The 24,769-nt window shown below is 44.5% G+C and overlaps 1 protein-coding gene across 3 annotated transcripts in view; it reads right to left on the reverse strand.

Moving 5' to 3' along the window:
• preb (prolactin regulatory element binding) overlaps positions 1-24,769 on the reverse strand; it is a 70,101-nt gene that overhangs the window by 41,412 nt on the left and 3,920 nt on the right. For all 3 annotated transcript variants that reach the window (XM_063055361.1, XM_063055360.1, XM_063055359.1), the window contains exons 2-4: positions 2,728-2,932; positions 2,338-2,552; positions 1,070-1,150 (exon numbers count right to left, since the gene is read on the reverse strand). In XM_063055361.1, the coding sequence (XP_062911431.1) occupies positions 1,070-1,150; positions 2,338-2,552; positions 2,728-2,932 (501 nt within the window). The remainder of the gene's footprint in view (positions 1-1,069; positions 1,151-2,337; positions 2,553-2,727; positions 2,933-24,769) is intronic.

Below are 24,769 nucleotides of genomic sequence, written 5' to 3' on the forward strand. Positions count from 1 at the left end.
GGCCATCACTGAATCATGGCTGAAGGATGGTTGTAGTTGGGAGCTGAATGTATAAGGTTACATGTTGTATCAGAGAGATAGGAAGGCAGGCAAAGGGGATGGTATGGTTCTACTGGTAAAGAATGGCATCAAATCAGTAGAAAGATGTGACAGAGGATCAGAAGACGTTGAATCCTTGTGGGTTGAGTGAAGAAACTGCAAGGGTAAAAGGATGTTGATGGCAGTTACATACAGGCCTCCCAATAGTGGCTGGGATATGACCACAGATTACAACAGGAAATACAAAAAGTGGGTCAAAAGTGCAATGTTATGATAGTCATGGGAGATTTCAACATTGGGAAAATCAGGTTGGTAATGGATCTCAAGAGAGTGAGTCTGTTGAATGCCTAAGGTTTTACTGCTGTGTAACATGCTGTAAGGTTTCACTGATAATGTATTGGTTTCTCTGTAGCAGCAATGTTTGGGTTATGACTAGAGATAACAGGGTTTGGAATGCTGTTGTTCTTTCTTATGAGTTTGGAAGAGATTTTCGTGGTCTTTTGCCGGGGAGAGATGAGGAGAGAAGAAGCGAATGGAAAGAGTTGGTAGACCACTGGACCGAGTGGACTTGGAGCAAGGGTCCGAAGGGCAGTGACGATCGGAAGAGGTTGATGGTGGACGACCGGCTTATCAGTGAGCTCCAACATTGCACAATAGACTGTTTCATAAGAATGGGCCCTTTTTTTTACATTTTCTTTACTAACCATATTGTCAAAGTAAGAATTGTAAAGCTTAATCGTTTAATCGCATATTGTGTACTGTTTGTTATTTCGGAGTACTGATTTGTAATAGGGGACAGATCGCACAGCATCCACCCAAACGAGATTTCTTAAGTCTGGCCGGGCTGGGGGCTATCACCCCCTAGATTAAGCTGCTTCCCAAAGCGAGAGTTACATGTTGAACTGCACTGCTGTATGTCCTAACCCTTGGTCTCTTATTTCTAACTGACAGAGCAGTAAACCACATTAGACTCTTCCATTACCACACTTCAGTAAATTAACAAAATAGTGGAATCTATGGGAAATCAAACCTTATTGTCAGGGCTAATGTCCAAATCTTCAATCTCTCCTTCATGAGCTTGGAAGTCAAAACATTTCTTCATACTTGGGAACTGGAAGTAGAAATATACATGGTTCACATTGAAATCCCATTAACTAGTTTTTTTTTAAAGTCCTATTCCTTGTTTAGACACTCCCTCAGAGCAAAACAGTCATTGAAGTCCACCCTGAGAGCTAGATGCATATCTGTGGGTATAATCTTCCACATGTGCAACATCTGCTCAGCTCACTGGCACCTTGGTGAATAGTCAGCTTTCAAATGAGGCCACAGATTGGTGACCAGCAACAGGGAACAAGGGATCCAGGAAATCAGTCAGAGAAACTCAGCTCACTGCTGCCTTGGTGAACAACCAGCTTTCAAATGAAGCCACAGAATGGTGACCAGCAGCAGGGAACCATTTTGATTTCACTTGAGTCAGGATACTAACTTGGTCTAATCCATATTTACCCCATTTGGCATCAATCCAGGGTAACCCAACGTTACTGAGATGTGGGGGCAAAGGGGAGAAATAGGTTGAGACAGGACTCTGGTACAAAGGGACACCTGTTTGGAGTTGATGTTCGGGCCCTTTGTGGTGCTGGAACTTTAAGACCTTGTTCCATGGAGGGAGGAGGAAGAGGCCACTGCAGTGGACCTGATCCGAGTTGTAAGAATGCAGAATAGAGGAAGTGAAACAGTGATGCCCTGATTTGAATCTGCCTGGAGATTTGATGACAGTCAGTGCTGTGTGCGGTTTGTAATTTTGAGTGGCACTGGACTTACTCTAGTTGTTACAGTCAGAGACAGCAGGCAGAGGCCCTCAGTGTAGGGGCTAGACTCTGACACACGTTGCGCACAAGCTAGTTAGAACACTTGCACTTAATTTACTGACGCAGGCACCACAACCACAATATTTTTTTTAGGCATCCGTTAGTCTCATGAGACCATGGATTTGCACCTTGGAAGGTTTCCAGGGCGCAGGCCTGGTCAAGGTTGTATGGAAGACCAGCAGTTGCCCATGCTGCAAGTCTCCCCTCTCCACACCACCAATGTTGTCCAAGGGAAAGGCAATAGGGCTAATACAGCTTGGCACCGGTGCTGTCGCAGAGCAATGTGTGATTAAGTGCCTTGCTCAAGGACACAACACGCTGCCTCAGCTGAGGCTCGAACTAGCGACCTTCAGATCACTAGACTGACACTTTAACCACTTGGCCACGTGCCAACAACAACCACAAATTAACACACACAAAATCTTTGTACCTCCCATAGCCGAATACATCCATCCACACCACCGGTTACGAGAATGGAGTGCTCCTGGTTAAAACGAACACTCTTCTGAAGGGCGTCTGAACTGAAGTCAGTGTGGACAACGTGAAGTGGTTCCACCACAATCTCCGCACTCTCATTCCGCATGTCCCCACTTGCATTACTCGTTTTAGTGGCTTGTCTTCGCTTCTTTGTTTCCATCTTCTTCACTGTCCAGAGAAAACCAAACAGGAACTGAGACTGGAGACAGACAGACTGACCACAGTAGAAGAGGTAGAGCAGGGTGGATGGGTTAAAGGGAAGGAGGGGTGGGTGGGGAGGGGGTCAACAAGGGTTGATCAGGGTGGGTGGAGGTTCCAGCTGAAATCGGACTCTCATTGTTACCCGTTTCCTCTTTTTTGCTGTTTTTTGGCTCGACAGGTTTCCGTTTCTCTTCATGGATTTGGAGGATGTGACAAGTGGAGTCTTGTCCAATGGCCAGAATATCTCCGGCCACGGCCATGTTCATGGGGGCTCGGGTCTCCGTGTCATGGGAATGGAGGAGCGTTGCTGACAAGTTGCCAGCGACACGCTCCAATCGCAGGAAATGCTGCAGGAACATCAAACAAGGGAGAAGTCAAATCAGTGAATGTACAAAGCAAATGGATTTGGATGGAAAACTGTAGAATCACGTCATTCAGCTTAGGAGGAAGCCCTTCAGTCCATGGTGTACATAGAACATAGCCTTGTCGTGTTTAGAGTGGGTCATCGGAATACAGAGTTCAATCCCAGTGTCATCTTTGAGGAGCCTGTAAGTCCTTTCCGTAGCGTGTGGGTTTCCTCTGGGTGCTCCGTTTCCCTTCCACAGTCCAAAGACGTACCGGTTAATAGGTCAATAGGTCATTGCAAACTGTCCAGTGGTTAGGCTAGGGTTAAATAGGGGGATGCTGTGTGGCGCGGCTCAAAGTGCCACAAGTGCCTAATTGTTGCTGTAGCTCAATAAAATAAATAAATAAAAATACAGCTCATTACAGGCCCTCAGCCCACAATGTTGTGCCAACCTCTTAACCTACTTTAAGATCAATCTAACCCTTCCCACCTACACACCCTATTATCCTCAATGTTTCTTCCACTAATGTGCCTATCTATGAGTCTCTGAAATGTCCCTAATATATCTGCCTCGACCACCACCTCTGGCAGAGCATTCCAAGCACCCAACACTCTGTGTTAGAAAAAAAATATCTCTGACATCCCCTCTACACTTTCCTCCAATCACTGTAAAAGGATGTCCTCTAGAATTGGCGAGTGTTACCCTGGGAAAAAGGAGTTTGATGTCCACTCTTTCTACACTTCTCATAATCTTATACACCTCTATCATCACTTCTTATCCTCTTTGCTCCAGAAAGAAAAGCCCTAGCTCAGTTGGCATATCCTCCTAAGACATGCTCTTCAATCCAGACAGGCATCCTGGCATATTTCCTCTACACCCTCTCTAAAGCTCCCATACCCTTCCAATAATGAAGTGACCAGAACAGAATACAATACTGTGAGTGTGGCCTAACCAGGGTTTTTTTTTTTAAGAGTTATAGAGACATAGAATAGTTCAGCATAGAAACAAACCCTTCAGCCCATCTAGTACATGCCAAAACCATTTAAACTGCCTACTTCCATTGACCTACACTGGGACCATAGCCCTCCATACCCCTACCATCCACGTATCTATCCAAACATCACTTAAACATTGAAATCGAGCTTGCACTTGTGCTGGCAGCTCATTCCATGCTCTCACGACCCTTTGACCAAAGAAGCGTCCCTCTCATGTTCCTCTTAAACTTCTCATCGTTCACCCTTAACCCATGACGACTGGTTGTAGTCCCATCTAACCTCAGTAGAAAAAGCCTGCTTAGATTTACCCTGCCTATAGCACTCACAATTGTGTATACCTCTATCAAATCTCCTTTCAGCCTTCTATGTTCCAAGGAATAAAGTCTTAAGCTATTCAATCTTTCCTTATAACTCAGGTCCTCCAGACCCAGCAACATCCTTGTAAATCTTCTCTGCACTCTTAAGATTTTGTTTACATCTTTCCTATAGATAGGTGACTAAAACTGTACACAATACTCCAAATTAGGCCTCACCAACATCTTATACAACTTCAATGTAACATCCCATCTCCTGTGCTCAATAGTTTGATTTATGAAGGCCAATGTGCAAAAAGTTTTCGTTATGATCCTATCTACCTGTGATGCCACTTTCAATGAATTATGGGCCTGTATTCCCAGATCCCCTTGTTCTACCATACTGCTTAGTGCCCTACCATTCACTGTGCAAGACCTACCCTGGCAGGTCCTACCAAAGGGTAATACTTTGCAATTGTCTGCATTAATTTCCATCTGCCATTTTCCAGCTGATCCAAATCCCTATGCAAGCCATGATAACCTTCTTTGCTGTCCCTTTGGCCCAGTATATCACGGGTAAAATCTTCCCAACCATTTAGCACATCTACATGAAATATTGCCGTAGAAAAACAGCATCAATCATCAAAGATCCTCACCACCCAGGCCATGCTCTTTTCTCACTGCTATCATAAAGTAGAAGGTACAGGTGCTTCATTATTCGCACCACCAGGTTCAGCTTCTACCATCAGGTTCTTGACAAAAGGGGACAGCTACACTCATTTAGGGACTCTGTTATATTCCTATTTCATGCTCGTTATTTATTGCTATTTATTTCCATCTGCATTTACACAGTTTGCTTACAGTTAACAGTTCCTAATGGTTACAGTTACTGTTCTATAGATTTGCTAAGTTTGGCCTGCAGAAAAGGAATCTCAGGGTTTCATGTGGTAACTCTATGTACCCTGATAATAAATGTAATTTTAAACTTTGTCCACTACACCCCCAATCTTGGCGTCATCTGCAAATTTGCTGATCCAGTTAACCACATTGTCACCTTTATCAACGATCTGGATGGTAAACAACAATGGACCCAGTACTGATCCCTGTGGCGCTCCGCTAGTGGCAACCATCTACTCCCACTCTCTGGCTTCTCCCACAAAGCCAATGTCTAATCCAATTTCCAACCTCATCTTGAATGCTGAGCAACTGAACCTTCTTGACTAACCTTGTCAAATCCTGACTGAAAACCATGAAGACAACATCCACTGCCTTGCCTTCATCCATTTTCCTGGTATCTTCCTCAAAAAACTTTAAAAGACTGGTTAGTCAGAGATTGCTGAGCCTCTGGCTAGGATCTTTATGTCCTCATTGTCAAAGGGAATGGTACCAGAGGACTGGAGGGAGGCGAATGTTGTCCCCTTGTTCAAAAAAGGTAGTAGGGATAGTCTGGGTAATTATACACCAGTGAGCCTTACGTCTGTGGTGGGAAAGCTGTTGGAAAAGATTCTTAGAGATAGGATCTATAGGCATTTAGAGAATCATGGTCTGATCAGGGACAGTCAGCATGGCTTTGTGAAGGGCAGATCCTGTCTAACAAGCCTGATAGAGTTCTTTGAGGAGATGACCAGGCATATAGATGAGGGTAGTACAGTGGATGTGATCTATATGGATTTTAGTAAGGCATTTGACAAGGTTCCACACGGTAGGCTTATTCAGAAAGTTAGAAGGCATGGAATCCAGGGAAGTTTGGCCAGGTGCATTCAGAATTGGCTTGCCTGCAGAAGGCAGAGGGTGGTGGTGGAGGGAGTACATTCAGATTGGAGGACTGTGACTAGTGGTGTCCCACAAGGATCTGTTCTGGGACCTCTACTTTTCGTGATTTTAATTAACGACCTGGATGTGGGGGTAGAAGGGTGGGTTAGCAAGTTTGCAGACAACACAAAGGTTGGTGGTGTTGTAGATAGTGTAGAGGATTGTCAAAGATTGCAGAGAGACATTGATAGGATGGAGAAGTGGGCTGAGAAGTGGCAGATGGAGTTCAACCTAGAGAAGGTGAGGTGGTACACTTTGGAAGGACAAACTCCAAAGCAGAGTACAAAGTAAAAGGCAGGATACTTAGTAGTGTGGAGGAGCAGAGGGATCTCAGGGTACATGTCCACAGATCCCTGAAAGTTGCCTCACAGATGGATAGGGTAGTTAAGAAAGCATATGGGGTGTTAGCTTTCATAAGTCGAGGGATAGAGTTTAAGAGTCGCGATGTAATGATGCAGCTCTATAAAACTCTGGTTAGGCCACACTTGGAGTACTGTGTCCAGTTCTGGTCACCTCACTATAGGAAGGATGTGGAAGCATTGGAAAGGGTACAGAGGAGATTCACCAGGATGCTGCCTGGTTTAGAAAGTATGCATTATGATCAGAGATTAAGGGAGCTAGGGCTTTACGCTTTGGAGAGAAGGAGGATGAGAGGAGACATGATAGAGGTGTACAAGACAATAAGAGGAATAGATAGAGTGGATAGCCAGCGCCTCTTCCCCAGGGCACCACTGCTCAATATAAGAGGACATGGCTTTAAGGTAAGGGGTGGGAAGTTCAAGGGGGATATTAGAGGAAGGTTTTTTTACTCAGAGAGTGGTTGGTGCGTGGAATGCACTGCCTGAGTCAGTGGTGGAGGCAGACACACTAGTGAAGTTTAAGAGAATACTAGACAGGTATATGGAGGAATTTAAGGTGGGGGGCTTATATGGGAGGCAGGGTTTGAGGGTCGACACAACATTGTGGGCCGAAGGGCCTGTACTGTGCTGTACTATTCTATGTCTATGTCTATGTCTATCTTAGACATGACCTACCACACACAAAGCCATGCTGACTATTCTTAATCGGTCCAAGTCTATCCAAATACTCATATATTTGGTCCCTTAGAATATTTTCTAATAACTTTCCCACTACTGATGTCAGACTCACTGGCCTTTAATTTTTTTAATGGTGGAAGAACATTGGCTATCCTCCAACCCTCTGGTATTTCTCCTATTGCCAAGGATGATTTAAATGTCTCTGCCAGGGCCCCAGTAATTTCTGCACTTGCCTCCCATAGAGGCAGAGAGAACACCTTATCAGCCCTTGGGGATATATTCACCCTGATTTGCCTCAGGATATCAAATACCTTCTCCTCTGTAATCTGTACAGGTTCCATGAAAGTTGATGCCACTTACCTCACTTTGATAGACTCCGTGTCCATCTTCTCAGTAAATACAGATGCAAAAAAATGCATTTAAAATCTCTTTTGTCTCCAAACATGGATTATCATTCTGATCTTCCAGAGTTGCAACATTATCTTGCAGCTCTTAAACTCAATTACCCAACTAATGAAGGCCAACAAGCCATACATCTTCTTAACAATCCTATAACCTGCACAGAAACTTTGAAGAATCTATGGATCTGGACCCCAAGATCCCTCTGTTCCTCCACACTGCTAAGAGTCCTGTAATTGTCCCTATACTCTGCCTTTGGTTTGATCTTCTAAAGTGTGACTCCTTTTCCGGATTGAACTCCATCTGGCATTTCTCTATCCTACCTGGAGCCTATCAATGCCCTGTTATAATCTACAACAACCTTCTATGCGATCCACAACACCACCAACCATCTGCAAACCGAGACATCCAAGATATTTATCAGGAGTGCTGCATACGCAGGGCCCTTAGCACTGTCAATGATCCCTCCCATCGGTCCAACAATCTCTGACTCCATACCATCATGCAGGAAGTACCGTAGCATTAGGAGAAGGACTGTTAGAATGGAAAACAGCTTCTTCCCCCAGGCCATAAACTACTGAACTCCTTGTCACCACCCAAATCTCATAACACCATAGGACACAGGAGCAGGATTAGACCATTTGGCCCATTGAGTCTGCTCCAACATTCAATCATGGCTGATTGTTTCTCCCCTTCTGCAAACCAATTCCTCAGCCTTCTCCCTGTGACCTTTGATGCCGTGTCCAATCAAGAACATATCAATCTCCGCCTTAAGTTCACCCAATGACCTGGCCTCCACAACTGTCTGTGGTAATAAATTCCGCAAATTCGCCATCCTCTGGCTAAAGAAATTTCTCCGCATCTGTTTTAAACAAGACATCCCTCTACCCTGAGGCTGTGCCCTGTTATCCTAGACTCCAGTAGGCATTGGCGGCAGACCAATTGATTCAGGGAAGGGGGGGGGGGGGAGAGGGGAGAGGGGAGAGGGGAGAGGGGAGAGGGGAGAGGGGAGAGGGGAGAGGGGAGAGGGGAGAGGGGAGAGGGGAGAGGGGAGAGGGGAGAGGGGAGAGGGGAGAGGGGAGAGGGGGAGATTGATTCACACACATCGGGGAGAAGAGTTTAAAAAAGGAGCATATTAGTGGCGGACCAATCGATTTGCGATTCATTAGCAGGAGCAAATAAAAGTAAAGCAGGGTCAAAGCAAAGCTGCCATTGTGTGAGTGGACCAATGCAGGAGTGGGAACTTGAGGCTTTGGTGAGGAGACCCAGGCAAGTAGCAGGTAAGGTTTTTGTAGTGGTTGAATAAAAAGTCACTAAATCACAACTAATTAAATTAGGGGATGATTCAAGATCAGGTGATGTGCTGTAGCTGCATGATGTGGGACCTGGTGGACCCCATTATGGTTCCTGGTGACCACATCTGCAGCAAGTGTTGGCTGCTCGAGGAACTCGGGCTCAAAGTTGATGACCTGGAATCTGAGCTTCAAACACTGCGACACATCAGGGAGGGGCAGAGTTACCTAGATTGTCTGTTTCAGGAGGTAGTCACACCTATTACATTAGCTGCCTCAAATTCGTTCTGTGGTCAGGGACAAGAGAGTGAGACTGCGAGTGAGGTGGGTAGTGGGATCCAAGAGACAGTGCTGGAGGCAGTGCTTGTCCAACAGGTCTGAGATTCTCGCTCCCTGTGTCGCTGTAGGAAGGATGAGCAACATAACGGTGGCACTGTAGTTCAGCGAACCATTCGGGGGGGGGGGGAAGAAAGAAGAGAAATCTAGAGATAACTGGGGATAGTACAGTCAGGGGAATAGTCAGAGTTCTCCCAGATGCTGTGTTACCTGCCTAGTGCCCGGGTTCGGGACATCTTATCTGACCTGCAGAGGAATTTGTAGTGGAAGGGGAAAGATCCAGTTGTCGTGGTCCATGTGGTACCAACGACATGGGTAGAATGAGGGAAGAGGTTCTGCTGAGGGAATTTGAGCAGCTAGGGACTAAATTAAAAAGCAGAACCAAAAAGGTCGTAATCTCTGGATTACTACCTGAGTGGTAATTTGGCATAGGATCAAGAAGATTAGAGAGTTAAATGTGTGGCTCAGAGATTGGTGTGGGAGAAGTGGGTTTGAGTTCATGGGAAACTGGCACCTGTATTGGGAAGGAGGGAGCTGTACCAATGGGACGGGCTCCACCTGAACTGTGATGGGACCTGGATCCTGGTGAATCACATTACTAGGGCTGTGGATAGGGCTTTAAACTAAATAGTAGGGGGGGTCAGTTCAACAGATTGGAGAAGTATGGATAAAATAAAAAAGAGAAGTGTGGATAAAGTATGGAAAAAGCAAAAGATAAAAAAAGAAAAGTAAGAGTGGAGTGAAGAAAAGTCAAGTGCAAAAGAGTAAAAAATTACAACATTTTAAAAGCCCAATGAGTGAAAGGGAACTTTATCTTAATGCCCATAGTATTCAAAATAAGGTCAGTGAACTCGTGGCACAAATCAGTATAAAGGAGCATGACGCAAACACGAGGAAATCTGCAGATGCTGGAAATTCAAGCAACACACATCAAAGTTGCTGGTGAATGCAGCAGGAAAGGCAGCATCTCTAGGAAGAGGTACAGTCGACGTTTCAGGCCGAGACCATTCGTCAGGACTAACTGAAAGAAGAGCTAGTAAGAGATTTGAAAGTGGCAGGGGGAGGGGGAGATCTTTGGGATTATTCCAATCCCTGCTTCCGCTCCACGCACGATAGCTTTCTCAATTTTATTGGCTAGGAGAGCTATTCTATTGTACTGGAAGGAACCCAATCCACCTGTTTTTTTTTGGCTCTCCTCCATTATGCCTTGTTTAAGTTTGGAGAAAATAAGGAGTTGGATGTTTGATAGATCTTTTAAATTTGAGCAAACTTGGCGACCTTTTATTCAATATTTTCATATGATCTAATTCCTTTCACTTTTCCAGTTATTTCTTTTTTCTTCTCCGCGAAGTTTTAGATTTGACCAGAAGGATTTTCCCTTTTTTTTTAAACTGTATCCTCAAAATGGACTGCTCAGTCCCCCCTTTTTTTTGTTTTAGGTTAGTTTAGTGGGGTTTTTTTTTCCTCAATAACAGGAAATCTTGAGTCTTTTTTCCATGAACTGTTAAGAGGAGAAGTGGTTCTTTTCTCTCCTTATATTAGCTTAATACTATATATGTTTCTGACAATGTATGTTCCTTTCTTTGTTTGTACTATTATTTAAATATGTATTTGAGACAACCTCTCCTCTGGTTTGTATTTATCCTTATTCTTTTAAATCAATAAAAAAAAGATTGAAAGAGAGATAGCTAGGGTAGCAAAGGTTACAGAGAGAAGGCAACAGAGTGGGGTTGAGAGGGATAATAAATCAGCCATGATGGATTGGACACAATGGGCTGAATGCCCTAATTCTGCTCCTCTGTCTAAAGGTGTTATAACATTTTGAACATAGAAATCTACAGCACAGTACAGGCCCTTCGGCCCACAATGTTGTGCTGACCATGTAACCTACTCTAGAAGCTGCCTAGAATTTCCTTACCACATAACCCTCTCTTTTTCTAAGCATAATGTACCTATCGAAGAGTCTCTTAAAATACTCTATTGTATCCGCCTCAATCGCTGTTGCTGGCAGTGCCTCCCACGCACCCACCACTCAGTGTGAAAAACTTAACTCTGACATCCCCCCTGTACCTTCTTCCAAGCACCTTAAAACCATGCCCCCTTGTGTTAGCCGTTTCAGCCCTGGGGAAAATCCACTCGATCAATATCCCTCATCATCTTAGGCTACGTCCACACTAGACCGGATAATTTTGAAAACGCCGGTTTTGCGTAAAAATGATAAGCATTTTTGAAAATACCTCCGCCCACATTAAAATGGGTATTTGGGCAAATCCTCTCCTACAGGGCATGCGCAGGACACATCTACAGAAAACAAGCAACATGTTTGCCGTCAAATCTCACTGTGAAAGTGCGCGTTTGTGCAGTTACAGACTAGAAAAACTTAAAAGGAAATTGCCAAACGAGGGACAGCTGTTGGCTCTCATGCAGCAGGACTTAAAACTAAAAAAAAACAAATACTGGAGCGTATGGAGGCAACCAACAGGGAGTTCACAGACAGTATGACCCAGCTGACGACGAACACTGAAAAACTGACTAACTCTGTTGCATTAATAAAGCACCTTGTTAAACGTATAAAACATGTCTGCATCAGTGTTATCTTGTATTTCCATACAATGTTACATTAGGCTGTTACACATCTACTGTCAGAGAAGTACTTGCATAAATAGGTAAACCACCTTCATACAAGCAAGGACAGAAAACAGGGCAAAGTGAGTATACTTATTTATTCAGTAAGATATGGGTCAAAGCATTTGGTGAGTACATTTCTAACTCTTCTGGCTTCAGTCTCGTTGCTGTCTGTTCTGAAATTGTTAGGTTGTGTGGGGAGTTGTGTTCAAGAAAACAATGAAATGCCGCGCTGCCACCACCATCTGTTCCGGCACGTCATGACAGCGTTTTTAGAAATCTGTGGTTACCCCATCAACACTGGTCTGAACAATCAGCGTTTTCAAATTTACACACTCTGGAGGGCGTTTTAGAAAAGCTCCGTTTTCAGGGGATGAAAACGCCGTTTCAGTGTAGACAGAGGGTCAAAACGAAGAGCAAAAGCTTCGGTTACTGATTAATCCGGTCTAGTGTGGATGTAGCCTTATACACCTCCATCAGATCAGCTCTCATCCTCCGTCGCTCCAAGGAGAAAAGGCAAAGTTCCCTCAACCTATTCTTAAAAGGCACGCTCTCCAATCCAGGCAAGATCCTGATAAATCTCCTCTACACTCTCTCTGTAATATTCGCATCCTTCCTGTAGTGAGATGACAAAGAACTGAACACTCCAAATGGGGTCTAACTAAAGTCTTATATCACTGTAACATTACCTCATGGCTCTTGAACTCAATCACTCTGTTGATGAAGACCATCACACCATGCACCTTCTTAACAACACTGTCAATCTGCGCAGCAGCTTTGAGTGATCTCTCTGATCCTCTACATTGCCAAGAATGTTATATTAATATTATATGCTGTCTTCAAATTTGACCTTCCAAAATGAACCACCTCACACTTATCTGGGTTGAACTCAATCTGCCACTTCTCAGCCCAGTTCTACATCCTATCGATGTCGCACTGTAACCTCTGACAACCCTCCACACGATCCACAACACCCCAAACATTTGAGTCATCAACAAACTTACTAACCCCACCCTTCTACTTCCTCATTCAGATCATTTATAAAAATCATAAAGAGGAGGGGTCCCAGAACAGATCCCTGCGGAACACCACTGGTCACTGACCTCCGTGCAGAATACGAACCATCTACAACCACCCTTTGCCTTCTGTGGGCAAGCCAATTCTGAATCCACAAAGCAAGGTCCCCTTGGATCACATGCTTCAGTGCTTTCTGAATGAACTTTGCATGGGGAACCTTATTAAATTTTACTGAAATCCAGTGCTATGATGAAAAAGGTAGAGGTGTGGTCACTACCTCCAAAATGCTCTCCCACCGAGACATCCGACACCTGAGCAGATTCATTTCCCAATACCAGATCAAGTACAGCCTCTGCTCTAGTTGGCTTGTCTACATATTACGTCAGGAAACACTGAATCCTTGAGGGTTGAGTTAAGAAACTGCAAGGGTAAAAGTATCCTGATAGCAGTGGCTGAGAGGTGGACCACAGATTAAAACAGGAAATAGAAAAGGGTAATGTTGTAGTAGTCATGGGAGAGATTGCGTCAGGAAACCTTCCTGAACACACCTAGCAAACTCCACCCCATCAAAACCCCTTGCTCCAAGGAGATGCCAGTCAATATTAGGAAAGTTAAAATCACCCATCACAACAACCCTATTATTATTGCACTGTTCCAGAATCTGCCTCCCTGTCTGCTCCTCGATATCTTTGTTACTACTTGGGGGGGGGGTCTATAAAAAAACACCCAGCAGAGTTACTGCCCCCTTCCTGTTTTTGACTTCCATCCAATCTGATTCAGTAGACAATCCCTCCATGACTTTCTCCTTTTCTGCTGCTGCGATACTATCCCTGATTAGCAATGCCACGCCCCCAAGGTTCTTTTAAGTCGTTCCTACAATTGCCACTCCCCCCACCTCTTTTGCCTCTCTCCCTGTCCCTTTTGAACCATCTGAAGCCCAGCACACTCAGCAGCCTTTCCTGTCCCTGGGACATCCAAGTCTCTATAATGACCACAATGTCATAATTCCCTGTATTGATCCACGCTCTAAGTTCGTCCGCTTTGCTTATGATACTCCTTGCATTAAAATGGACACATCTCACACAATCAGGCTGAGTGCCTCTTTGCTCTACCATCTGTCTATCCTCCCTCACAAACTCCCTACAAACTGTCTCTACTTGTGCGCCAACTGCCCCATCCTCTGCCTCTTCAATTCGGTTCCCACCCCTCTGTAAATCTAGTTTAAACTTTTTGCGAACCTTTTCTCACCACCTATGTAGCCAAATAGCTTTTAAGTGTGGTTTTTGCACTGTGTGAGCATGATGCCAACTTACATTAATCCCATCTGCCTCAGCGTGATGCATGTCTCTCCAATCCTTGCTTAGAACATAAGACCACAAGACACCAGAGCAGAATGAAGCCTTTGGCCCATTGAGTCTGCTCTGCCATTTAATCATGGCTGATCATTTTTTTCCTCTCATCTGCCCCACTCCCCAGCATTCTCCCCATAACCTTTGATGCCATGTCCAATCAAAAACCCATCAAGCTCTGCCTTAAATACCCCCAGTGACCTGACCTCCACAAATGCCCGTGGTAATAAATTCTAAAAATTCACCACACTCTGGCAAATGAAAGTTCTCTGAATCTCTGTTTTAACTAGACACCTCTCTGTCCTGAGGCTGTGCCCTCTTGACTGCCCCACCATGGGAAACATCCTTTCCACATCTACTCTGTCTAGGCCTTTCAACATTCGAAAGGTTTCAATGAGATTCCCTGACTCCATCCTTCTAAATTCCAGTGAGTACAAACCCAGAGCTATCAAACATGCATGTCGAAACCTCCCGTGACTATCACAACATTGTTCTTTCGACACACCTTTTCTATTTCCTGTGGTAACCTGTGGTCCACATATGGAGGTTGAGGCCTGTATATAACTGCCATCAGGGTCCTTTTACCTTTGCAGTTTCTTAACTCAACCCATAAGGATTCAACATCTTACAATCCCACTCACATCTTTCTACCGATTTGACGCCACCCCCTCTGCCTACCTTCCTCCTCCTCCTATACAACGTGTACCCTGGACATTCAGCTCCCAACTACAACCACCCTTCAGCCACGATTCAGTGATGGCCACAATATCATACCCGACAATCTGTAATAGTGCAGCAAGATCATCCACCTCATTTCTGATTCTCTGTGCATTGAAACATAACATATTTGCTACCCTTTTTGATTTTACATCCTTAATGCACTGGTACTCACCCTGCTGGCTGCAATTATTCCCCATCATTTACCTGACAGTCTGACTGCATGCTTTCATTGCTTTTTTACCACCAGTCCTATCCTGAGTCTCTTCACTCAGGATCCTACCCCCCTGCCAAATTAGTTTAAACCCTCCCCAACATTTCTAACAAACCCGCAAGAATATTAGTCCTTAAACACAAGGAATTCTGCAGATGCTGGAAATTCAAGCAATACACAACAAAGTTGCTGGTGAACGCAGCAGGCCAGGCAGCATCTCTAGGAAGAGGTACAGTCGACGTTTTGGGCTGAGACCCTTCGTCAGGACTAAGTCCAAAACGTCGACTGTACCTCTTCCTAGACATGCTGCCTGGCCTGCTGCGTTCACCAGCAACTTTGAAGATATTAGTCCTGCTTGGGTTCAGGTGCAACCCATCACTTTTGAGTAGGTCATACCTCATCCAGAAGAGATCCCAATGATCCAAAAACCTGAAGCCCTGCCCCCTGCTCCAGCTTCTCAATCACACATTAATTTACCAAATCATCTTGTTTCTACCCTCCCTGATGTGTGGCACATTGCTTGTTCATGTACCTGTCTAAATGCTTCTTAAAAATCTCGTGTTTGTTTCCACCAGCAATGCATTCCAGGCGCCTTCCAATTGTTCCATTAAAAAATCCTTTGAAACTTCCTTAACCCTAAGTCCTCTAGCATTTGACATTTCCACCCTGGGAAAAAGACTTTGGCTGTCAAGTCTGTCTATAGTTCTCAACATTTTACAAATTTCTGTCAGTTGTCCTCTCACCCTTCAATGCACCAAACTCTCCTTAGGGTTAATAGTCTTTAAACAGGACCTGTCTGGTATAAAACAAGCTGCTGGAGGAAGGCTACAGCTGTGGAGGGTCCACAGTGGCCATCATTCCGTGCCACTGGACTCCAACCCCATTCTGTCAAGACCATGCGTCAGCCTCCCCACGTTAAACAAAGTCACGTAAGGGCATTCTCCAGACAGGAAATAATCCCTCAGAAGAACATCATACTCGACTCGAGTGATCGCATTACTACTGGAGGAATTCAGAGGGTCAGGTAGCATCTGTAAAGAAAACCAACAGACAATATTTCGGGTCATGACCCTTCATCCGGACGGAATCTCAACCCATTAAACCAATTACAAACAAGACAAAATGTGCATATGAAACATATAGAAAAATAGAAAACATACAGCACAATACAGGCTTTTCAGCCCACAAAGCTGTGCCGCACATGTCCCTACCTTAGAACTACCTAGGCTTTACCCACAGCCCTCTATTTTTCTAAGCTCCATGTAGCCATCCAGGAGTCTCTTAAAAGAACCTATCGTTTCCGCCTCCACCACTGCCATGGGCAGCCCATTCCACGCACTCACCACTCTCTGCGTAAAAAAAACTTACCCTTGACATCTCCTCTGTACCTACTTCCAAGCACCTTAAAACTATTGTCGCATGCCCCGTCACGGGGATAAAGAAACCAGCAGAAATAGAAAACACTTTGGAGTCCAGTATTGCTATAAAGTACTAATATTTATTAGTAACTATGCAATACAGTAATATCAATGCAAATAAATCACACAGGTTAGCAATGATTATATGTAAAAGTAACTGTGGAATATATATGTATGAAAAACCAAGCTTCTTTAAGTCTAGGGGTAAAAAGATACAGTCTTACGATGTTGAGTAAAGTTCAGTTCAGTTCGTGGTACTTAGTTGAGTAGTGATGGAGAGAGAGAGAGAGAGAGAGTGAGTTGAGTCTTCAGGTGAGCTGATGCCGTCGATCTTCTCGTCGTCCTCCGAAATCCTTTACAAGTCACCGACTGTGACTTTAACCAGGGGGACCAGTTTTCCTGTGGTGGAGCTATCACCCAGGCGAGGGTGGACACACAGACAACTCCCCACCAGTCAACCCCTTCTTCACCGTTGGAATAGCAATTTGGATCGATCCTCCAAAACCCACTTTCTCTGCGGGCACAACAATGCTCATTCAGGGTCCAGATCATGTGTCTGAGGTCTGTGTCATCTGATCTCCCATTTATTTCTCTGTGCTGAGCATCACCTGTCATTCAAAGAGCCCCTCCTTCCTTTGTCTGTAAAGGAAATGCACAAGCAGGCAACAAGTCCTTGAAGAAATATCAACAACCTGCTGAAAATCATTACATCGAGTGTCCATTAAATAACACCGCCTTCGGTCACCATAGCAACTTACAAGCTGCTCGGTGCTGTCTCCAACTCCAAACTCAGTAAAAATCCAAAGTTACTTCCAATGCCTTAAAGTGACAGTCCAACTGTTGATCTTCGTCTCTCTCTCTCTCTCTCTCTCTCTTTTCAAAAGCAACCTATCGGTGGTAAATAACTGTCTCTCTCTCCTTTCCAAACAAACCATCAATGATAAATGTCTCTCTCTGTCTCTCTTCAAACAGTTAATAGGGGCACTCTTGGATCCCCTCACACTCCCCTTCCTCAGGGGAAAAAAATTGTCAAAGATATTTTTTAAAATGTCCATCACAGGGTGACAAGCAAAAACGGTTACAGTTTTCAACTTAACATCTGGATAACTAATCAGCTATAACATTGTCAGTACCTTTCACATGTTTGATTTTTAAGTCACCTTCCTGCAATATCGGACTCCAATTTAACAACTTTCTAATCTTATCCTTCATCTTAGTTAGAAACATCAAAGGGTTATAACCTATGTAAACCACAAGTGGTCTCTGAGCAACAGAAAGGTTTTGAGGTCTCTGATCATAGGACTCAAAATGTTGTAAAGCCAGAATAAGTACTAGTAATTCCTTTTCAACAGTTGAATAATTTTTTTGGTTCACAATAAATTTCTTTGAGAAATAAGCTACTGGATGTTCAATGTTATCCACTCCCTTCTGTAACAGTACTGCCCTAGCAGCTTCGTCACTAACACCGGTCGTTATAGAAAATGGCTTTGAAAAATCAAGTGCTTTGAGCACAGGATGACAACACAGGATGGTTTCCAGACGTTCAAATGCCTCCTGGCAAAGGTCACTCCATTCAAATCTTTCACTCTTCCCTAGGAGTTTTGTTAGGGGGAGAGTGATGTCAGCAAAGTTCTTATGTAACTTTCTATAATACCCAACCATTCCTAAAACCTTTCTTAAAGCTTTTTTGTCGGTTAGAACAGGAACTTCAGCAATAGCTTGAACCTTGGCCTGTACAGGAGCCAGTTGGCCTTGGCCCACCACATAACCCAGATATGTGACTGTGGCATGGCCAGATTCACTTTTAGCAAGGTTCACCGTAAGAGTGGCCTTGGAAGGTCTGTCAAACCGTTTTCCCACAGCTGCAATATGCTCTTCCCACGTGTCATTCCAGACCACTAAATCATTGATATAAACCCCTGTGCTTTCTAACCCTCCAATCACAGAATTGATTATTCTTTGAAATGTTTAGACCATAAGACAAAGGAGAAGTAGGCCATTCAGCCCATCAAGTCTGCTCCGCCATTTTATCATGAGCTGATCCATTCTCCTACTTAGTCCCACTCCCCCGCCTTCTCACCATAACCTTTGATGCCCTGGCTACTCAGATACCTATCAATCTCTGCCTTAAATACACCCAATGACTTGGCCTCCACTGCTGCCCGTGGCAACAAATTCCATAGATTCACCACCCTCTGACTAAAAAAATTTCTTCGCATTTCTGTTCTGAATGGGCACCCTTCAATCCTTAAGTCATGCCCTCTCGTACTAGACTCCCCCATCATGGGAAACAACTTTGCCACATCCACTCTGTCCATGCCTTTTAACATTCAAAATGTTTCTATGAGGTCTCCCATTCTTCTAAACTCCAAGGAATACAGTCCAAGAGCGGACAAACGTTCCTCATATGTTAACCCTCTCATTCCTGGAATCATTCTAGTGAATCTTCTCTGTACCCTCTCCAATGTCAGCACATCCTTTCTTAAATAAGGAGACGAAAACTGCCCACAGTACTCCAAGTGAGGTCTCACCAGCGCCTTATAGAGCCTCAACATCACATCCCTGCTCCTATACTCTATTCCTCTAGAAATGAATGCCAACATTGCATTCACCTTCTTCACTACTGACTCAACCTGGAGGTTAACTTTAAGGGTATCCTGTACGAGGACTCCCAAGTCCCGTTGCATCTCAGAACTTTGAATTCTTTCCCCATTTAAATAATAGTCTGCCCGTTTATTTTTTCTGCCAAAGTGCATAACCATACACTTTCCAACATTGTACTTCATTTGCCACTTCTCTGCCCATTCTTCCAATCTATCCAAGTCTCTCTGCAGACTCTCCGTTTCCTCAGCACTACCGGCCCCTCCACCTATCTTCGTATCGTCAGCAAACTTAGCCACAAAGCCATCTATTCCATAATCCAAATCATTGATGTACAATGTAAAAAGAAGCAGCCCCAACATTGATCCCTGTGGAACACCACTGGTAACTGGTAGCCAACCAGAATAGGATCCCTTTATTCCCACTCTCTGTTCCCTGCCAATCAGCCAACGCTCTATCCATTAATGTAACTTTTCCGTAATTCCATGGGCTCTTATCTTGTTAAGTAGCCTCATGTGTGGCACCTTGTCAAAGGCCTTCTGAAAATCCAAATATACAACATCCACTGCATCTCCCTTGTCTAGCCTACTGGTAATTTCCTCAAAAAATTGTAATAGGTTTGTCAGTTAGGATTTTCCTTTAAGGAATCCATGCTGAGTTCTGCCTATCTTATCATATGCCTCCAGGTACTCTGTAACCTCATCCTTGACAATTGACTCCAACAACTTCCCAACCACTGATGTCAAGCTAACAGGTCTATAATTTCCTTTTTGCTTCCTTGCCCCCTTCTTAAATAGCGGAGTGACATTTGCAATCTTCCAGTCTTCCGGAACCATGCCAGAACCTATCGACTTTTGAAAGATCATCGCTAATGCCTCCGCAATCTCCACAGCTACTTCCTTTAGAACACGAGGGTGCATTACATCTGGTCCAGAAGATTTATCTACCTTTAGCCTATTCAGCTTCCTGAGTACTTTCTCTGTCGTAATTGTGACTGCGCACACTTCTCCTCCCTGCCACCCTTGAGTGTCCGGTATACTGCTGATGTCTTCCTCAGTGAAGACTGATGCAAAATACTCGTTCAGTTCCTCTGCCATCTCCTTATCTCCCATTACAATTTCTCCAGCATCATTTTCTATCGGTCCGATATCTACTCTCACCTGTCTTTTACTGTTTATATACTTGAAAAAGCTTTTAGTATCCTGTTCGATATTATTTGCTAGCTTCCTTTCATAGTTAATCTTTTCTCTCTTAATGACCTTCTTGGTTTCCTTTTGTAAGGTTTTAAAAACTTCCCAATCCTCTCTCTTCCCACTAATTTTTGCTTCCTTGTATGTCCTCTCTTTTGCTTTAACTTTGGCTTTGACTTCTCTTGTCAACCACGGTTGCATCCTTTTTCCACTCGAAAATTTCTTCTTTTTTGGAATATACCTGTCTTGCACATTCCTCATTTCTCGCATAAACTCCAGCCACTGCTGCTCTGCTGTCTTTCCCGCCAGTGTCTCATTCCAGTCAACTTTGGCCAGTTCCTCTCTCATGCCACTGTAATTTCCTTAACTCCACTGAAATACCGACACATCAGATTTCGGCTTCTCTTTTTCAAATTTCACAGTGAACTCAATCATGTTATGATCACTGCCTCCTAAGAGTTCCTTCACCTCAATCTCTCTAATCACCTCCGGTTCATTACACAATACCCAATCCAGTACAGCCGATCCCCTAGTGGGCTCAACAACGAGCTGTTCTAAAAAGCCATCTCGCAGACATTCTACAAATTCTCTCTCTTGAGATCCAGTGCTGACCTGATTTTCCCAATCTACTCGCATGTTAAAATCCCCCACAATTATCATAACACTGCCCTTCTGACAAGCCTTTTCTATTTCCAGTTGTAATTTGTAGTCCACATCCCTGCAGCTGTTTGGAGGCCTATAAATAACTGCCATCAGGGTCCTTTTACCCCTGCTATTCCTTAGCTCAACCCATGAAGATTCTGCACCTTCCGATCCTATATCAACTCTTTCTAATGATTTAATATCATTTCTTACCAATAAAGCCATGCCTCCCCCTCTGCCTACCTTCCTATCCTTCCGATACACTGTGTATCCTTTGATGTTCAGCTCCCAGAGACATGCATCCTTTAGCCAGGTCTCAGTGATGGCCACAATATCATACCTGCCAATCTGTAGCCGTACAACAAGATCATCCACCTTATTCCTTATGCTGCGTGCATTTAAGTAAAACACCTTAAGACCAGTATTTGATACTTTTTGCTTTGATTTCACTGCAACTTTATTGCACTACAACTCATCCCAATGGCTTAAATTTGCCCCATCACCTACCTGTCTTTCCTGACATCTTTACTGCTCACTATCTTAGATTTATTTCTGTTTGCCCTTCCTCCGCTCTATCATTCCAGTTCCCATCCCCCTGCCAAATTAGTTCAAACCCTCCCTAACAGCTCTATTAAACTTTCCCGCCAGGATATTGGTCCCCTTCGGGTTCAGGTGTAACCTGTCCTTTTTGAACAGATCATACTTCCCCCAGAAGAGATCCCAATTATCCAAGAATCTGAAGCCCTGCCCCCTACACCGGTCTCTCAGCCACGCATTCATCTGCCTGATCCGACTATTCTTGCCCTCGCTAGCACGTGGCACAGGTAGCAATCCTGAGATTACTACCCTGGAGGTCCTGCTTCTCAGCTTCCTTCCTAACTCCTGGAAATCTCTCTTCAGGACCTCCTCCTTTGTCCTATCTACGTCATTGGTACCAACCTGTACCAAGACAACTGGCTGCTCACCCTCCCCCTTTAGAATATTCAGGACCCGATCCGAGACATCCCGTACCCTGGCACCTGGGAGGCAACACACCATGCGGGTATCTTTGTCAGGCTCACAGAATCTACTGTCCGTTCCCCTGACTATGGAATCCCCTACGACTACCGCGTTCCTCTTCTCCCTCCTTCTCTCCTGCACAACAGCGCCAGGCTCAGTGCCAGAGACCCGGTCACCGTGGGCGTCCCCTGTCAGGTCATCCCCCTCAACAGCATCCATAACAAGATATTTGTTGCTGAGGGGGACAACCACAGGTGTGCTCTCCACTATCTGGGCATTTCCCTTCCCTCTCTTGACAGTGACCCAGTTTTCAGACCCCTGTAGCCTAGGGATGACTATCTCCCTGTAGCTCCTGTCGATCACCTCTTCACTTGCCCTGATAAGCAGTAGGTCATCAAGCTGCAGCTCCAGATCCCTAACACGGTCTCTGAGGAGCTGCAACTCGGTGCACCTGGCGCAGATGTGGCCATCAGGGAGGCTGGAGGTCTCCCAGGATTCCCACATCTGACACTCTGAACAAAGCACTAACCCTGCAGGCATGCTACCTAATTCTACAGGAATGAAACAGGAAAAATAAGTCTACTCACCCACTTACCTCGCCAAAGAGACAAACTTTTTAAACCGTTAGCTCGTACCGTTAGCTGTGAGAGCCCTGCTGTTCCAGTCTGTCCGGGCTGATTCGCGAAAGGGGTGGGGGGGGGAGAAAAAAAGAGTTGGTGCCTCGCTCTTGCCTCTTCCCGTTTACCGCCGAAGCCTGTTGAAGCCAAAGCCCTACACTCTGCTCCCACTCACTCCACTGCCCGCTGTATAGGGTGGTCTCCTTTTTAAACTCTCCGCGCGGTCCTGTTGACGTCACACGCCTGCGCAGTCTCGTCCTTCTTGCACTCGAAGAAGTTTTAAAAAAAAACTGCCTTCCTTCAGAATTCAGCTCCCACGACGTTTCTAGAGGATTTTTCATCCCGAAGTGTGAAACATTGTATTCATACAGTCTAGACGGTGTCACAAATACTGATATCTCTTTAAAGGAACACCCAGGTATCCTGTTAACAAGTCAATCTCAAAAAGGTATTTAGCCTTCCCCACTCTATCAATACAGTCATCCATTCTCTTTCTTTGTTCTTTCTTGTTTCTAATTTCTTCTTCACCCATTTTACTTTCCTCAAAGCTCAATCTGTGAAGATACCATTTCATAAACTGGACTAAATTCATAATTCCACTGTACCTGTGCACCATTTCAAAACACCAATTAGTCCTTTTACTTGTTTTTTCCACTTTGGGTCCAACTGGTGGACCTTATCAGTAATATTTTTCAAAACAATGGAATTCTGACATCTTGGTGAGTCTAGATTCAGTGGGTAAACATGCCTTTCCAGTCCATTATCAGATTTCACGATTCCATTTTGTTCTACAGCCATTCTCCCAGCTGCAATTCTAGTAAACAAGTGTCTCATTTTGACTCAACCATTTTGTAAACTTTCCTTGGCAAAGTCACGAAGCTTACTAAATCCCTTCCAGAGTTCTCTGAGTAGGGTCAAAGGTCCTTTTGGCCTGTAACTGAACACAGGTTCCAACAAATTACCCTTCACTGCCTTCTGAATTGAATCTCCACCACTAAATAAGAAGAGAGGAACCCCCTCGTTCCCATTTTCCTCATTTCTCACACAATGATGTCCACCTAAAGGCATACTGTAAGCCATGTTTAAAATTTCAGCCTTGTAACCTTCCAGAACCACCACGTGACTTGCCGGCACTGTGGCTGGTCTCCACTTCCTCATCAACACCTCATCTTTAAGGTAACATCCCACTGACTCTCTCTGAACCTCCTCTCCTGTGACAGCCATCTCCCTTAAAGCCACCATTCCAGAATCTCACTCTCTTCCTCTGTAAAATCCTTCCTCAATAAAGACAAACCTTTCTTATACACCTTACCCTTATCAATTGTACTACCTCCTAAGTCCTGCTGAAATCTGGAAGGTAGAGAAGTCTGTGACACCTCATAATTTAAACCTTTGGTTTTTCTATTGTAGGTCTCAATAGCAACTTTGCTCATTAGCTGAATTGCTGAAACACTCTTATCTTGGAGAGCTGTCAACATGCCTCCATTGTTTATTAAACTCAGTACCATCATCAGGGTGATCAGAATATAAAAGAGGCCAAACAATCTCTTTATCAACTTTCTCCGACGTTCACTACGCCTTGCTTCCATCACAGTACTCTGAATAACAGCATGACCTTGCAGGTGCTCACTTCCACATGTCCAAACAAAATCCAACAAACTAGAGCATCCTGTCTCAGCAGGCCTTTGTCCTGCAAGCAGGGTCAAAGGTCGCACAACCAATCCAACCTTTTCCAGCACTTTATCCAAAAGTCCAGGAACAGCACTTTTCCCATTACTTCCAGCAACATTGACCTCACCAATTTTTAAAACACGGTCTACTACAAATGACTGAGAATCCTCACATTCCACTGGTACCAAGGTTAACCCCTTACTCACTGAACCAAGATCATCTGACACAAGAGGACTGCATTCCCTTTCAACCAAGTCAGACACCTCAGACCTTAACTGAGTTTCAACACAAGGTTCAGCACCCTGTGAATCCACAGGTACTTCAACAACCTGAACACATTCAATTGGGACAGCTGCCTCTTCTAGGCCTTCATCACTAGTCCCAGTTTCAAATTCCAGGTTATCCTGATCCTCCCAGCTATTCCCAGCTCCAGCAAACTCTTTTCTGGAGTAAACCCAACCTCGTGGGTTAAAACTTCTTCATCTGCTTTCTCAACAGACCCCTGCAGGGTAGGGGCATCCTCTGCCACTGGGTATGCCCTTACCTCATCAGGAACACAACTCTTAAATTCATCACACAACTCTAGTCCTTCTGAGCTGTAAAAATCATCAGG

Source organism: Mobula hypostoma, chromosome 8 (genome assembly GCF_963921235.1).
Source record: "Mobula hypostoma chromosome 8, sMobHyp1.1, whole genome shotgun sequence".
Taxonomy (NCBI): Eukaryota; Metazoa; Chordata; class Chondrichthyes; order Myliobatiformes; family Myliobatidae; genus Mobula; species Mobula hypostoma.